At 38.3% G+C, this 18,159-nt stretch overlaps 1 protein-coding gene across 1 annotated transcript in view; it reads right to left on the minus strand.

The window, feature by feature from the left end:
• The window catches only part of LOC149845114 (helicase SEN1-like), a 68,333-nt gene that overhangs the window by 8,411 nt on the left and 41,763 nt on the right, over window positions 1-18,159 (minus strand). Inside the window, exons 2-3 of the mRNA XM_089987015.1 lie at window positions 6,091-6,197; window positions 4,617-4,745 (exon numbers count right to left, since the gene is read on the minus strand). Of these exons, the coding sequence (XP_089843141.1) occupies window positions 4,617-4,745; window positions 6,091-6,197 (236 nt within the window). The remainder of the gene's footprint in view (window positions 1-4,616; window positions 4,746-6,090; window positions 6,198-18,159) is intronic.

Raw genomic sequence — 18,159 nt, forward strand, 5'->3', positions numbered from 1 at the left:
ATTTCTTCTTTCTTAGTGCTTTTTCAGCAGCCATTGAAGTTGCTTTAAGGTGCTAGGATGGAAGACGAAGGTGTTGGGGGTTTCGAAAATACGTTTCAGGTAGGATTCATCATACATGTAGTATAGATTAGATGCAAACGTATAAACTGTGCGTCTTGCCAATTCTACGGGATGATCTATGGTGGATCAGAACTGGAATAGGTTTGAAAGAGGTTTTCAAAGATCTTACCATATTTTAAGGAATCCAAACTACATCTTTTTTCAATTTTCATTCAAGAGTTCCTACGTGTTTTCATGCCTTTTTTATTTCGCAACCTTGAAAAAAATAGATAAATTTCTTTTATTAAGCATTTTATTATTTCAATTCCCCAAGTGGTATGAAGATTTTAAGGAATGGAGTAGGGAAATGCATGTCATGATGTTCAATTATCAAAAACATAATTTCTAAAAGAATGGTCAGCAAATGGTATTCAAATAACATTCATATTTCCTTTTTCTCTAAAACCTTAGCGCATAAATAATACACAAAAAATGACTTCGCTAACAATTTAAATTTTTTCTTTTATTAAGCATTTTATTATTTCAATTCCCCAAGTGGTATGAAGATTTTAAGGAATGGAGTAGGGAAATGCATGTCATGATGTTCAATTATCAAAAACATAATTTCCAAAAGAATGGTCAGCAAATGGTATTCAAATAACATTCATATTTCCTTTTTCTCTAAAACCTTAGCGCATAAATATTACACAAAAAATGACTTCGCTAACAATTTAAATTTTTTCTTTTCTTTTGTCAAAAGGGCCATGAGATCCTAGTCTTCTTGTACCAGTTTCAATATTGTGGAATACAAATAGAGAAGAAAGAGTGGGCTCATCAAAAAAAAGATGGGAATGCCACGTATAAATAATTTAATTGAGCATGAGACACAATGAATCAAAAGATTCATGTTGGGTTCAGGACATAGCGGAGAAGGGGAATTAAGGTGTCACTCGTAACAATAATGTCACTTGTTGCTAGGCTACACTCAAAGCAGGTTATATGTTCCCCCCCCCCCCCCGAACAGGGCAGTTAGCTACATCTCATGATCGGGGGTCCCAAAGAGCACCACGTATGTAAGCATGTGCGTCTCGTATCCCCATGTTTGTCAGCATTAATTAGCGTTGGAGTTTGATGCGATTGCAAAGACTTAAGTACCCTCTCCTCCATTGGTGCAAAAAAAAAATGACGGTTCTTGAAAAGGAGTGGTTGTAAAGACTTAAGTGCCCCGAAGATGATTATTTAAGACTCAGTCTCTGCACTGCAGGATTATCCGAGAAAGAAATCTCCCCTGGAGGAGGCCATGAACATCAACCCTCTTACTCTCTCTCTCTCCCTTCTATTTCTGCTTCTGTGCACATCCATTAGAAGATCATACATTGCTCCATCAAGCACCGACTGACCTGCACATTGACTGTTGTGGAGCCTGATTCAAAGTTTTTACCCTTACAAGAGGAGGGTTTGGGGGCTCATCCCAGCGTGGGTAGCATCATTCAACTCTCACTCTCTCTCTCTCTCCCTTCTATTTCTGCTTCTGTGCACATCCATTAGAAGATCATACATTGCTCCATCAAGCACCGACTAACCTGCACATTTACTGTTGTGGAGCCTGATTCAGAGTTTTTACCCTTACAGAAGGAGGGTCTGAGGGCTCCTCTCAGCGTGAGTAGCATCATTCAACTTGAAGAGTTGTGGAGTCTGATTTAGAGTTTTTACCCTTACAGAAAGGGGGGTCTGAGAGCTCCTCCCAGTGTGGGTAGCATCATTCAACTTGAAGAGTTATGGAGTCTGATTTAGAGCTTTTACCCTTACAGAAGGGGGGTCTGAGGGCTCCTCCCAGCGTGTTCATGGCCTTTTGCCCTTACAAAAGGGGGGATTTATATTTCGTAGAACACCCGTCACCGGAACGAGATGAACACCCGTCACCGGAACGACGGCTCCGCTGAAACCTCCTCGCTAGGGAGAGGAAAACGACGTGGTGGAGCTTCTTCTGGCCATCCTCAGCGCGACTGCACCGACTGGGTTGCTGTCGAGGAGGAGGGCGAGAACGGTGACTCTTAGCTTGGGCAATCTTTCTTTTGATGATTGTAGTTGTAATGTATCATTGAAGTTAAAATGGGGAATGAAATGACAATAGAAATTGCTAAAAATTTACAGAAATAAACTAGACTCAATAACGAAGACACCACTTTTTACGGATTTGAAATATGACCTCCGGTTAGGGAGATATGGCTCTGACAAGTTGGTCCTAATTTGCGGAAGACACTACAAATCGCTATAGCGATTTGCGAAAGACACTATAAATCGCTATAGCGATTTGCGAATCGCTATAGCGATTTACGGAAGACACTACAAATCGCTATAGCGATTTGCGAATCGCTATAGCGGTTTGCGGTAGACACTACAAATCTCTATAGCGATTTACGGAAGACACTACAAATCGCTATAGCATTTCGCGATTTACGGAAGACACTATAAATACTACAAATTGTTGTAGGAAAGCCCGATAATACTACAAATCATTGTTGGAAGGCCCAAAAAAAATTTGGTCCGGAGGGCGCTGCCCCCCGAGCCCCCCGCCAGGGGCGGCCCCCCCCGGACCCCCGCCCGCTGACCGCACAGCGGGATCCGCGCCGGGGGGAGCCCCCGGACCCCCCTCCTGTAAGGGCAAAAACTCTAAATCAGACACATAAGTAGAGAGAGAAGGGAGAGAGAGTGAGAGGGTTGGTGTTCATGGCCTTCTCCAGGAGGAATCCTTTACCTCTCTTGATTTCTTCTCTAGAGAGAGAGAGGGTTTTACAGTGTTTTACGAAGAAGGAGGAAGAAAATGACGATGGAACAATGTAGAATCGTCTGTTGGATGTGCACAGAAGTAGAAAGAGAAGGGAGAGAGAGTGAGAGGGTTGATGTTCATGGCCTTCTCCAGGAAGAACTCTTTGTTTCCCTTGATTTTTTCTCTAGAGAGAGAAAGGGTTTTACAATGTTTTATGGAGAAAGAAGAAGAAGACATGTTTGTCCTTTTTTTGAACAGAAAAAGAAGAAGACTTTGAAGAGTCAACATCATCCTCGACTTTCTGGATGGAGGACATGTTTGTCCTTTTTTGAACTATTTGTTTTTTCTTTTTTGAATGAAGGGTATTTTTGTTATTTTCTCAAACCATCACTTTATGAGAAGAATAGCAATAAAGGGTACTTAAGTCTTTGCAACAGCACCAGAGTCCGATGCAAAGTTATGTCAACATACACGGGAATACGAGCCCCATGTGCATGAATACGTGGCGCTCATTCGATCCCCCGAACACGGACGTGGGATTCAGTGAATCATCGGGGGCGAACATACACAACCCTCCTGGCTACACTCACTGTTTTTCTATTCTAAGCAACACGTGTGTAGGCTTGGTGCAACTAGTTGCTCGCTGCCAAGGTAGGATTGAATTAATTTTTGCACCTCATTTCATTAAGCAAGGTCTTTTAATAAATAAGAAAGACTAAATTGGGATCAGTTTCTCCTAAGCAAATACTTGGGTCAACAAATCCTACCAAATGAAGAGACAGTTAGAGAGGTGTCATAGAAAAGAATAAAATGTTTTTATCGATTGATTGAGTAGTTCAAGTTAGCCCTGTGTTGCATGGCACAAAAAATCCTACCCTTGAATTGTGCATATAAGGAGTAAGTAGGGAAACTGAATATGAGTAGAGCAATCCTTTTTCACAATCTCAACTACTAGATTCATGTTCTTAATTTTCTGGCATGGATATTGGCAAGATCAAAGGAAATTGATACATGGGCGCTTATGAATGTATACACTGGTAAGCGAGTTCCGATAATTTTTTTTTTTTTGATGAATGCAATGCAATTGGTTCTATATCTCGTAGTCAATTTTGTTTTCAAGGAATAAAATTTCTTTTAGCCTAGATGACGAAGCTCAACATGATCATAAGCAAACACAGAATTTCATTCTTAAAATATAGCTAGTGCACCAAAACCATGTGCCTTATTTTTCATTTCATTCGCAAGGAGTTGGATATGAAGAAATTCTCATGAGCAGTTTTGTAGTAGACATGGGATTGAGACTTGAATGATAGTACAAATCTCCATCAAAGAATATATAAATTGAATTATTTTTTTATAAAATAAAAGAATAAAACACACTAAAAATTAACCACTCTTCCTACCATTCTATTTCTTTCTTAAGTAGGGCTTGCACTAGAAAAAAATGAATAGAGGATCAAGGCCTACCATTCTATCTCAACGGTCAGTGCTCCAACAAGGTAATTGATTAAGGTAAAGTAATTAAAGAAAAGATTGTGTAATAGAAAAAAATACACAGAGAATTTAGCATGTGGCAATGCAATCTGTAGCGACTTTTGAAGTTAACTACACAATTAGCTAACCATTTTTCTTCCTTCTCAAAAAATATAAAAAATCAACTTCTTACCTTGAAGAAGCGTTTTAAAGGAATTAAAGAAAAAAGGCAGTTGAGGATAACAATGGAAATGTTGGGCGGCTTTTTATACATAACTGATAAGTTGGGTGTGTTTTCTATAATTTAGTCTATTTAATAGAAAAGAAGGGGCACCTTATCTTGGTAAAGGTCATCGTTGGAGATATCTTGGATGGACCAGCTCAGGACAATATCCACCAAGCTCAATTGTCTCTCTTTCTCCTTGTCTGCTCCTCCCTTCTGCATGATTGTCTTAATCACAATCTATATAAAGAAAAACCTGCAAGAGAATCAGCGTAAGAACATGAGGCAAAGTAGTTTTGAATCTTGCATATCCAATATTAAATTCAAACTAATCTAGAAAAAAAAATAGAGATCCCCTCAAGTAAGTAATTCAATTAACCAGAGAAACATATAAATTAACAAAATAAAACTAATCAATATCTCAAAAGCCAAACTCTTAAAACTCCTCCACCTCTCATTTCTTGTTTTTTCTTTTCCTTTTTTTTATTGCCAAGCTGGGGTTAGGCAGACTAGTGGTGACCCCACCCAGTGACATGAGATGGTCGTCATAAAAAGAAAAAAGAAGAATATAAATCAAACATATAGATCTAATGTAAAAATATAATTTAAAATCTAAATACCAAAAAATAGATCCAGTTTGGTGATATAAGCAGAGTTGCATCTGCATCATTCTCCCCAAAGTTGAAAAAAGACCTGCCATCGTGTACCGATCTTTCTTGCAATTTCACTTGTTTTGCTTCCAATTTCGGTTGATTCTTTTTGCCTATCAATTTACTGCACCTTTCTATAGGTGCAAATTTGTTAAGATTAGTCAAGAGAGACTAACACATCTGTAAATGGCATGTCTAAATGGATTTAATAGCAAACAGTCTCGGGTCAAATTATGCTTAGGTATAGGTGGATCCACATTCACTAGGGTGGAAACTGATCCAAGATTAATGGAGGGCTTGAATGTTGACAAATGAACTAGATCTTTGAATGGTTTAGCTTAGTTTTGGTTCAGTTCATGCAAACGAGCAGGTTAATTATACATTGAGTTTGGACCTGGTGAAGTCGTGTACTGCTTAACAACAAGGTTTAGGTTGGACTTGGGTCAAACAGGTAGGATAACTCATAAATACGAGTTGGTTCCAAGACCATATATTTATTTTTGGATCAGGTTTAATATATATAGGAATATCTATTTAAAAAGCACATCTTTCTCAATAAAACTTTAGAAACTAAAAAAAAATGAAGCTCCATATTTCCAAAATATCAGTAAAGAAAAAAACCCATCCTTTGAAAAGAACGTTTAGAACACAAAATTTTGTAGTAAAAGTTATTTCAAAAAGTTGTAAGCACGAACCAAAGTTTGTCTGACTCAAATTTTTTTGTCACATTTGATCTTAAGTTTGAATCCCATAGTCCCTGTACTCCAAATTTGTTTTCGAGTAGGCGTATCATACTTATGCCCAACTTTTTGCCTTACTTTATAAAAAAGTAAAATGAAATTAGGCCGGCTGATTTTTTGTAAAAATTTGGTGTCATTTTTTATCCACTTTTTTTAGATGCAACACCTACTTGATTAAGTATAATCATTACTCACCAAGCGGAGCTCGGCTTGTCTGGTAGGAACAGCTACTGCAGGCCACCTTGTGATGGGACGTTGCAGGTTCAAAACCAATGGTACAGTGTAACTGGTAGGGGTCTGCCCTAATCCCCCAGCTTGCCATTAAAGAAAAGTAGGATCATTCTCGAGGATCTTTTGCCGTTTCACGTAGTCAGTCGTCTATATGGTTTTAATAGACCATCCTTTAAGGGTGTATTTACGGGTGGCAAAATCTGATCCGACCCCTCAACCGGCTTCTTAGCCGGGTTCGGGTTTGGCTTAAACGGGTTCATGTCATAAACGGGTCGACCCGCTTAACCCATTTATTAAACAGGTCGTTAGGGGTATGCCAACCCACCAACCCAGCTGACCCAAGGATGGAAAACCCACCTCGAACTCCCGAAGTGACACCGACTCTTAAGAAGACCACCCGAAATTGCGGAGCGTTCAACCCCGTAGAAGACAGGATCTCCCACCGGCACGCCTCGAGCTCGTCAGAGACGGGGCAGTAGCCGGCAAGCGTGATCTTGTCGCCGGAGGCGGCAACGGAGCCAAACCCGAAGACGGGTAACGGTGTCGGGCCTCGGCACCTCTATGGCGCCATTCATCCCTGGGACCTCCTACTCTCCGACCATCGCGTCTGTCGTCGGCTTCTCCATTTTCTGCCCTTCCTTCCCCTTGCCGTCCTTGGACTGTGGCGCGTCGCCCTTCCTTATGGAGAACCACCACCCCAATTTTGCTCTTCCTAGGGGTTAGGGTTTTGGTTGGGGGGAGAAGTTAGGGGGGCGGGTCAACCCGTTTACCTGAACCTGACCCACCAACACGCCCGCTAATTAACCCGCCAACCCGTTTACCTGACCCATTTATTAAACGGGTTAACCGTGTTGTGTCAGGTTACCCGTTTAATAAATGTGTCAGGTTCGTGTTTGCAAGAGCCGACTCGTTTAATAAATGGGTTGAGTTCGTGTTTGATAGAGCCGGCCCGTTTAATAAACGGGTCGGGTTCGTGTTCAGGTATGCTGACCCGCCGACCCAACACCCCAACACGCAAATCCACCAACCCGACCCGACCCGTTTATTAAATGGGTTAATCGTGTTGTGTCAGGTTACCCGTTTAATAAATGTGTTGGGTTCGTGTTTGCCAGAGCCGACCCGTTTAATAAACGGGTCGGGTTTGTGTTGAGGTATGCTGACCCGCCAACCCGACACACAAACCCACCAACCCGACCCGATTGCCACCCCTAGGTGTATTCGAATCGCCGTCCGCACCCATCTTCAGGACGCAACAAGTGTGGGCCCCACACAAGTCCACATCCCCATGCAAATGTGGGATGCTGGTACGCAATATTGGTGTGCTCCGTGCACCCTACAGACAGCTGAGGACGGACAGGCACAGATGAACCCAAAAAAAAAATTCTTTTTTTTTGGGCATGTGGATCGGGGCAGGATAGTGCATCTTGTCACGTCTGCCGATGCGTGTGGACGTCCCACTTATATCCGCTATTCAAACCCACACTAATGGAAATATAATGTGAAAAAATCTGCCTCTCTAAATTTAAAATTCTGGTTTTTATTAACTTGATTTCTCTTTGAAATATAATACAGTTATCTTGAAACAACAAAAATATTTCTTTCAAGTTGTTGGTGAGAAAAAATATAAACTTAGGGTACGTTTGGTTCGATTACTGCATGAGATTCACCTCGTAATACATTTTAGAAAGAATCTCATTTGAACAGTAACTCAAAAAAAAATTTAATTAACACAAAAAATCTCATGAGATTTTGAAAGTGAATCCACTTAACCATTTTTTTCACATTTCAAAAACACAACCAAACTTACCCTTAGTGCATCATTATCTTTGACGTCTTACTCTGCAAAAATTATCTTAAAAGCATGAGCTGGGCTGACGTTTACATTGGCACCTTTTTGGTTAATTAAGTTCAGTTTTTGTTCTTGGTTAAAAAAAATATAAGGCAATGGAAATGGTAGCATGCATGGTGTGCCGTTAGACATATACCTCATCTATTTCTAGCAATTCACATGGCATCATCATCATCAGATGAAGAGTGTAGAATGCACTAAAATGTTCAGCCGATCCACATCCAACTATGATAATGTCTCAGCTGGATCTGAGTGTTTGAATCCTTGTCCATGGTCCAGATGATGGAAGAACTAACCAGGCCTGAAAAAATGGATATGATACGGACCGTGACTGTATGTCTATATATGATCTGGGTCTGGTCTAAATTCTGATTTGATCACATCTTGGACCACCCAACGCTCCTCATTTTTGGACTGGGTCTTTAATTTATTCGAATCCGTGCCATGTCTAAGACCACTACACCAGATCCATAGATTACGTGACTCCAGCGGGAAACTACCTTTCAGTGTTGAATTTCTGGTATGGGTTGGACTCAAGACTTGCATTATGTTGAGTCCTTTAGATTCAACCTCATTTTGCATCCCTACGGAATCACGTCAATAGTAGGGATGGCAGTGGACTTGGGGAAACGGGCCTCACCCCGCCTTGCCCCCATTTAGACCAGGGATGGATGACGTGAAACAGGGAATGGATTGGGGATAGAGGTTAAAATCAAAATTTGTACCAAAATGAACTTACTCTTGCCCCTAACCAGGGGTGGCAATCGGTTGGCGGATAAGAATACCTCAACACTAACATGACCCGTTTATTAAACGGGTCGGATGTGGCAATCAGACGAACACAACCCATTTATTAAATGGGTAACCCGACAAGACATGGTTAACTCGTTTAATAAACGGGTCGGGTCGACACAACACGATTACATGACACAATGACCCGATAACGTAGACACGATAACCACAAAGGTGCACACCACCACTGGAGAGGAGAGGTCTCGGGCTCTCGGCTGCGGCTGGGTAGGAAGGAGTTAGGTGGGTGACTAAAGTGTAAAGTTAGGAGTTAGGTTTAGATAAGTTAATATATAGACGGGTTGATGGGTTCGTATAAACGGGTTGACCCACCCGCCTAACCCGTTTATTAAACGGGTCAAACGGGTTGGTGGGTTGGCATACCCTTAACACGAACACGGCCCATTTAATAAATGGGTTAGGCAGGTCGACCCATCTACGACACAAACCCATTTAAGCCAAACCCTAACCCGGTTAAGAAGCGGGTTGGCGGGTCGGGTCAGATTTTGCCACCCCTACCCCTAACCTGCCCCACTTCTCCCCTCCCCTGATCCCTGTTATGGAAATTACGATTATACCTTTATATATATTATAAAATCTTATATATATTGGTAACTCTAACGTAAAACACATTCTCGAATCTCTCCTCTCTTCTTCCTTGATGAGGAGCTCGAGCTCTCATTTCTCTGTTCTCCTTCCTCTAACAGCAGCAGAAAGTGACAGCAGCGGTGTAAGAATCGGGAAATGAGACCCAGCCTCGCCCCGTTTGAAAGAGAGGGAGAGTGTTCTGTTAAAAAATGGGGCGAGCACTCCCACTCCACAACGAGAGATGTGTGTGTCCGTTTTATTGATCTCGTTTATAAACTAAAGAGATGGATCACATATCCGTATATGATATTTGAACGATTTCTACTCATTTTTTGTATCTTTTTTTTATCAGTCTTTTTATACGCAAAAAGAAAAAAACACATCAAGTATTCATTCTTTAAATCGTTAACTATGAGAGAGAGAGAAAGAGAAAGAGTACCTCCGTGAATTTCTTTCTTCAATTGTTGAAGAGAAGGAAGCTCTTTCTCTTCCACCCGAAATGACCGTTACCTCTAGTATAAACGAAAACAAAACAAGCAGAAGATAGATGAGAGGAGGGAAAGAAAGATGGAGGAAGATCAGAAGGAGCAGCGGCAGATCCTCTCTCTCTCTCTCTCTCTCTCTGAAGTAGGAGAGTCTATTGTGGGGAAGCGCAACTAGCCGCGTCACCGGGAAGGCAAGAGGACGCATAATAAAGAGTATGAGAATCTCGAAGAGGCCATTTAGCTTAAATGGCCATATCTAGCCGTTGTCCTTGTTCCTGGGCTGCATTCTGATTTTCTATACGAAAGAAACAAAAAGGTTGCCGTCTTTTTGCAATAATAATCAGGATATTTTCGTCAGTGATTTTAATGATGGCGTTTTACTTCCAAGAACCAATCATTTTGGACGAGAGACAGACCGCTAGCCGGTGGCTAATGACCCACCTGGATGCAAACGGATCCGATCCAGAATCGAGTGGGTCACATATGTTCCGATCCTCGTTACAATCTGCTTTAACACGAAACATCTGCATTTCCTTCAGAAGAGCATCAAATTTTACTTGTTTTCGGTTGATTCTGTACCACGAGTTTTCATGTGACTCATATCTTTTGTAATGCAAAATCATGCATTCATTATTTATCAATATTTGGTGGGAGCAGCTGGTGTACGTCGCCGGGACGTTGCAGGTTCAATACCCGGATAACTGGTAGGGTCTGCCTAACCCAAAAAAAATATATACATATATATTGCTATTTGACGCACTGTCTGACCGGATATAGGCATTTACATAAAGTTAAGCTAGGCCTAACCAGAACCCGCACTCATCTAAACTCATTTAACATGATGACTTAATATTGATTTGTGCTTAGATCAATTTGGGCATTGTTGCTCACAGGCTCGACCAAATGATCACTTAAACAAAATAAATATGGAAAACTTACCGGTCACTCGCTTGCAGCAAAAGTTTTGATAATAGAGAATCCAAGAGAACAATGAGAGAAATTGCAATCACTTGAAAGTAATCACAACGAGGGTTAACAAAAAAAAGCTCAACGCATTTGCATTAATTTACAACCATATCTACCGGCTAACCCTTAAGGGTATTGATAACCTGAACCAAAGTGCAAAGGTAGCCCGAAGAAAGTTACAAGTGATTCGACACTTATATCAAGACTCAACCAAAGCAAAACAGATTCTACACACAACTGTACAAAGTAGGTCACAGGGAAACAATGGAAATCTTTTGTTATTCACGAAGTTCATGTCTGGATATGAGAAAATTTCCACGAGAAAATGAAAAATTCTTCATACATAAAATTTTTTATATGTAAATTGTTTCCTTCTCTTGGAGTGGGGAATTTTTTGTAGATATAGGAAAGGGAAAATTGTGTATGGGGAAACTCTCCTTTTTACAATATAATATAAAACAATAAAAAATTTGTCTTGTTGTGTAGACATAGCCATAGGAATATTCAAATTTTGAGAAGGAAGAATTTTTCCAATTACTTTTCTATTTTCAAACTTTGCCTGAAAGTGAAAAATATTGAGGCAAATATCTAGAAATTGATCAAGCAAATGCTCGGTTTAATTATCACCTAGGCATGATTTCTCATAAAACATGAGTCACATTAAGTAATTAGATGTGAAATAATAATCCAGAAGTTGGGGATATAATTGGTTTCTAACTTTGTTAGAAACAAACTGAGCCACTCAAGGCTATGCTTGTGTTCGGCTTGTAAAGAGTTCATTCAAACTTATATTATACTCATCAAGCTAAACATGAACAGTAGGTGTTAAGCTTGACTTAGCTTATTTAAAAAAGTGGATTTGTGTTTTTACTTTTATATGGTAACAGAAGTCTTCGTCATGAAAAAATACATGGTATCAAAGACCATTATAGCTTATTTATGTTTTTCCTTGTTGTTTCACAGAATTTAACCTCCTATTATCTAGTTTATAAGGCATAATACACGATGAAGAATAATTACAAATGAGGCATGAGAGAGAGGAAGATAACCAACAAAAAACAAGATGAGATGAAAATGGACAAAAAAATGAAATTTGTTGTTTTGAATCCATTTGGGATGATAAAATACCCAATATCTTTGTATTGTAAGCATTTAGAAAAAACAAAGCATGTAGTTTGGATCTCTCGAGTTATGAATATTTCATTTTCCTTTAGAGTATCTCTACTTTATAATGGTGCAACATAGGAGCGTGATGATCAACTGAATGGATAAGAATAGGGAGAGCGGTGTCATTGAGTTGGTGGTCTCTAGAAGAAGGGTTTTCTCAAGGGGGTTTTTCTGTGTGTGTATAAGATGATCTTTCATGTGTAGCAAGTAATCTCTATTGGCATATTTACAAATACAGAATCGAAATGTGAATGTGTAACTGAAGATGCCATAAAAATGACGTGCGGGTGCTCGGCATTCTCCTCAGTCGTTCGACACCCACGATGAGCACAGGCTTTAGGTCGATGGTGAGCAAAACCCAGAACCCAAAAATTTTGTACGTGGGCAATGTGGGAGTTAGAGGTGCTAAATGCACTCATCATACGTACAACCCTCTTTCCCTTTTATAAGGGGAACATTGGGCAATTATGTGAATATGGTCTCTCCACATTCACGTAACCTCCACCCACTTTATGCTACTTTATTCTCCACTATTAGCCTACTAACCCACCACTTTTAATGTGTCAAATCGGGTCACATATGGGTTGGATCCAAACCTAAAATGTTCAACATTCTTTCACTTGACCCATTGACACTAAAAGCGCTATAAATTGAGGTTTATACCGTTATCTCAATTTTAATGGGTTCACATGCTATCCTGTATTACAAGAATGAATCATATGAGTCACGGAGATAAACACATCTTTATGAAATGTCATATTTACATGTACTACAATACAATAACTAAATGAGAGATGCTTTATGCAAAATCAACAATACACAAAATCATAGAGAATTAATTCATTTTCATAAATGTGATCATGTATAATATATTGTCATACATCAGAAGGAATAAAAAAGATCCATCCCCTTTACATGTTGGGAATACAATCTCAGTGCTATCTCTTTAGTAAGAAGATCCACAGTTATTTCCTTTGTCCCAATTGTATCAATACATATCAGATGATAATCAGTTCATTCTTTAACAATAAAATATTTTAACTTCATGTATCGACACGAAGTTGAGCTCTTGTTGTTATTTGAAAAGGACACGGCTGCATCATTATCACAAAAGATCTTTAGTGATCTCTCAATAGAGTTCACAATACCAAGACCCATAATGAAATTTATTATCCAAATGGCCTGAGACGAAGTCTCGTATAGAGCAATAAATTTCACCTTCATGGTATGAGCAGCAATTGTAGACTGCTTTCCACTTCTCCATGAGACAACATCACTTGCTAGTAGGAAGATATATCCAGTAGTGGATTTTCTACAGTCGCGACATCCTCCTAAGTTCATATTAGAATATTCAATGTCCTCTAGGTGGTCAGTTTTTCTGTATGTCAACATGTACTCCTTCGTTCCTTGCGAATAGTGCAAGACCTTCTTTGTTGCCTTCTAGTGTGCAATGCTTGTATTTGACTGATATCTACCAAGCATTCTCACAACAAATGTTATATCAGGTCGTGTGCAGGTCTGCATGTACTGTAAATAACCAACCGTTGAAGCATATGGGATATTTGTCATTTGAACCTTTTCATTATCATCCTGAGGACAGTACTTTAAGCTCATTTTATCCCCTTTCACTATGGGTGCCAAACCAAGAGAACAATTCTCCATCTCATATATTTTCTCCATCTCATATCTTTTAAGAACTTTAAGGATATAGGATTTTTGAGAGAGGCGAAGGACACCCTTAGTTCTGTCATGATGAATCACGATTCCAAGGACATATGTGGCCTTACCCATATCCTTCATATCAAAATGAAAGAAAAGAAAATCTTTTGTCTCATGTAATAGACTCAAATCATTAGTTGCAAGATGAATATCGTCAACATATAAAACCAAAATTATGAACTTACTCTCACTAGTCTTAATGTAAATACACTGATCAACAATATTTTTAGTGAATTCAAAGTTCATAATTACCTGATTGAACTTCTTATACCACTGGCAGAAAGCCTGTTTAAGTCCATAAATTGACTTCTTTAATTTGCAAACCAAATGATTCGAGTCATCTACACTGAAACCAAGAGATTGTTGCATGTATACCTCATCTTTCACATCCTTATTCAAGAAGACAGTTTTCACATCCATTTATTGTAGCTCTAAATCAAAATGAGCTACGAGAGACATGATTATTCTAAATGATTCTTTAGTTGAGACAGGAGAAAAAGTCTCATTATAATCAATGCCCTCTATCTGTGTGAAACATTTTGCAACAAACCTAGCCGTGTACCTCTCCACATGGCCTTTAAAGTCTGTTTTGGTCTTATAGACTTATTTACAGCCAATAGGTCTAACTTCATCAGGTTGAGGTACAAAATCTCATATATGGTTCTTTGTCATAGAGTCAATCTCTTCTTTCATGGCATTGATCCAATATATTGATCTTTCACTTTTAATGGCTTCTACAAAGGTGAAGAGATCATCTTCAATATCTATAAAATTATTGGACTCTTGTAAATACAACACATAGTCTGGATGGATGGCAAATTTTCTGGTCCTCGTGAACCTCCACACAGGTGCTACAGGTGGTTCAAAATAAACTTTTGTATCCTATTGTTGTTGTATATCCTCATCAACAACTGGCTCTATTTGAGATTGATGTTCATTGACCAGACTTTTCCTGACATTATCCAAAGAGACAATGATAGAAAAAACTAGGTCTTTATCCTTAGCAGGTATGAAACCTGAATCATGCATTTCCTCAAAAATAATATTTTGATATGCATCTATCTCATTCTCAATAAATCTTGCTTTATCTGTTTTTACTATCTGTGGTGTATGAGATGGACAATAAAACTTAAAGCCCTTTGATCTTTTTGGATAACCAATAAAAAATTTACTAGTTGTCCTAGGATCAAAGGCTTTTATATGTGAGTTATATAATTTAGCTTCAACTAGATATCCCCCATATACGCATATATGACAAAGAAGGTTTTCTACCTGTTCATATCTCAAAAGGAGTCTTCTGAACAGCCTTCGTTAGAACCTTATTCAAAATATGCATTGTTGTCCTAAGTGCTTTACCCCCTACAAGGTTAAGGAAAGATTTGAGTGATTTAATATCGCTCGAACCATTTCTTTAAGCGTACGATTTCTTCTTTTAGTTACACCATTCTAGTAAGCACTACCAAGCATGGTATACTGTGGTACAATGCCTTATTCTTTTAGAAATCGTGCTAATGACCCTTTTTTTTATCTCATCTCAGTGAAATGACCATAATATTTGCCACCTCTATCAGACCTGACAACCTTAATAACTTCACTGATTTGTTTATCTACTTCTTTCTTGAAGTCCTTAAAAACTTAAAAGACTTCTTGTTTTTTAAATAATAAGTAGAAATACATATACCGTGAGTAATCATCTATAAAGGTGACAAAATACTTTTCACCTGTATAACATGGTGAAAAAGGGTCGCAAACATCCATATGCACTATCTTCAACTTTCCATTGTTGCGTTTGACATCTTTCTTATATGTATTAGATTGCTTAGCCTTTATGAAGTCGACACATGGCTCTATATTCGTGAAATCAAGGGATCCAAGGATTCCCTGTTTTACGAGTCTTTGGACTCTCTCTTTCAAGATGTGTCCTAACCTACGATGCCAAAGCAAATAAGATTGATCTTTCTATAGGTCATGTTTATTGCCAATCATTGTGTTCAGTACATAATGAGATTCCTGAATTTGGAATTCAGTTTTTAACTGATACAAACCATCACACACATATGCAGAACCCACATTAACAAAAAATTTTATAATAGCAAGCTTAGAATTTTCAAATTTAAAACTGAAACCAAATTTATCAAGTTTTAAAATTAAAATCAAGTTTTAACTATAAGATAGAACATAAAATGTATCAACACTACTCTGCAGGTCCCAACGTTCTTGACATGTGAACGCATCTTATTTCCTGAGAAGTTTCTTTCATGCTCTGTTGGTTCCCTTTTGTTCAGAAATGCCTCTAAAGAGTTGGCAATGTGCATCGTGGCACCAAAATCAATCCATCAACTATGCAATAGAACATGAATTAAATTGCACTCATGAAAAATGAATGACTTATTACCTTTATTTTTGAGCTATTTCTTATGCTTCAAGCAATCCACCTTCTTATGCCCCTTCTTCTTGCAGAAGAAATACTTTATAGAAAAGCCTCCTGCTTGGGATTTGACTTTCGCTTGAGAGTTAGAACTCTCTTTAAAGGCCTTCTTATTCTTTCTTTTGAAGGAGTTTTTTCTTTGGCCTCGACCTCTATTTTTTCTTATAAGTGGTCATATGTATACTTGGCACCCTCTCACCCTTCTGTCTCTCCTCTTCCTCAACACACTTGGATAAGAGGTCATTAAAAGATGACTCATCGTTATGTATGTTGTAGGAGATTTTGAAGGGTCCATATTCAGTAGGCAACGAGGTCAAAATCAGATGGACTAAGAAAGAATCAAAATGATAAACTCCATGTCATTCAATTGAGATGCAATATTTCTCATTTCCAGAATGTGTTGTCGGATGTGACTGTCCTCGATATATTTCATATATACTAATTTAGACATGAGCGTAACTGACAAATTGAACCTCAATAGCTCTTAGAAATTTCTTCATTGTCCCACAGTGAGGAATGACGCTTCGAATATTCATAGCCACTAGAGATTGCAAAAGCAATAGGCTAAGTCTGTTCGAGCGCTCCCACTTTTCAGAGGCAATCTTCTATTCGACTGTGCTCTACTCTGTAAGAGCAGGAGGTTCCTCAGTTCTAAAGGCCAAATCAAGGTCCATATAACCCAAAGTGAACAACACTATTTCTTTCTAGTTTGAAAATTAGATCCGTTTAAAAGATAAATATTACTAGAATCATCGATAAGGAAAGAACCTGATACAACAAGGAACGAAAGATAAAACTGTATTATTGCTAAAATATTCATAAGTCTTTAAAAGGATTGTGATCTAGAACAATAAATAGTTAAATGTTTACAAGTCTATAAAAGAACCAATGTCTAGATCCCTCAAGGATCATAACAGGTAAGAGTGTCCTTTTAAGTGGGCAACAATCCGTCCTTCACTTTAATCCTCTAGGATAATATTTGTAATGTTATAGGACATTAACAATGTTCTCGTGGAAAACTCAAAACCAAGACTTGAAAAATATAAATTAAGTTTGTAATGATATAACCATAGTGTGATTCTCATCATTTATAAAATGAGGGTCAAGAGATTCTACATCCATAACATTCAATCTTATTGCATTCATTCATTCATTCCTTCATTTTTATGACATTCATTCATTCATGCCCAAAGCAATCATTCGCATAAATGAATAAGTAATCGAGCAATTTTATATATAATTGCATACGTAAATAGGTCAAATCCCATTGATTGTATCCAGTGTGAAACCCACGCACATGCTTTTCAAACAAATCAGAATATACGAGTCACTCACAATCATAATATATATATTCTCAAATTTGCATATAACAAGCAAGTCAAAATCTCATTTAACTATTCTAATGTATTTAATATGTGCATACTTTTCAAGCCAATGAGACATACAAATCTATGACAACTAAAGCATTCACATTCTTTTTTTCAAAAAAAGCATAAATATGGTCATCTCATAACTATAAAATGAATTGTTATATTTTTGTAAGTAACAGGTCAATTTTAAAGACTAATTATGCACTTTTGCATTTTTATCAAATAGGTCATTTCTTTCAACCTTTTATATGTGTCTCACACACACATGAACCTCACATGCATTTCAATCAAGTCAATGACTTGAATCATCTGGTCAATCACATGACCCCATACAGGTCTTTCTCATTCACATGTATGCTCATATGCAATGACCTTTGTAAATATTAGAATTTTACATGTCTACATCTATATGTTTATGCACATGATAAAAGTGATTATACAAATCTAATGTATTTTTTTCTTGATTATTTTAAACTTATGTGGTACAATAGAGGGTATAGCTGCCTAGAAACAACCATATGGATATTTATTATGCTATATAGTTTTAATTTTCCTCTTATAGCTTAACTGAATCTATCCCAGGTGATCAATCATGCAATGCAGCGATTGAGACATGGACATGGAGTCCTTGTACCATCCTATGCCCACATATGTTGCTCGGGCTAAAAACAA

This window comes from Nuphar pumila, chromosome 2 (genome assembly GCF_984573655.1).
Source record: "Nuphar pumila chromosome 2, dmNupPumi1.hap1.1, whole genome shotgun sequence".
Classification (NCBI taxonomy): Eukaryota; Viridiplantae; Streptophyta; class Magnoliopsida; order Nymphaeales; family Nymphaeaceae; genus Nuphar; species Nuphar pumila.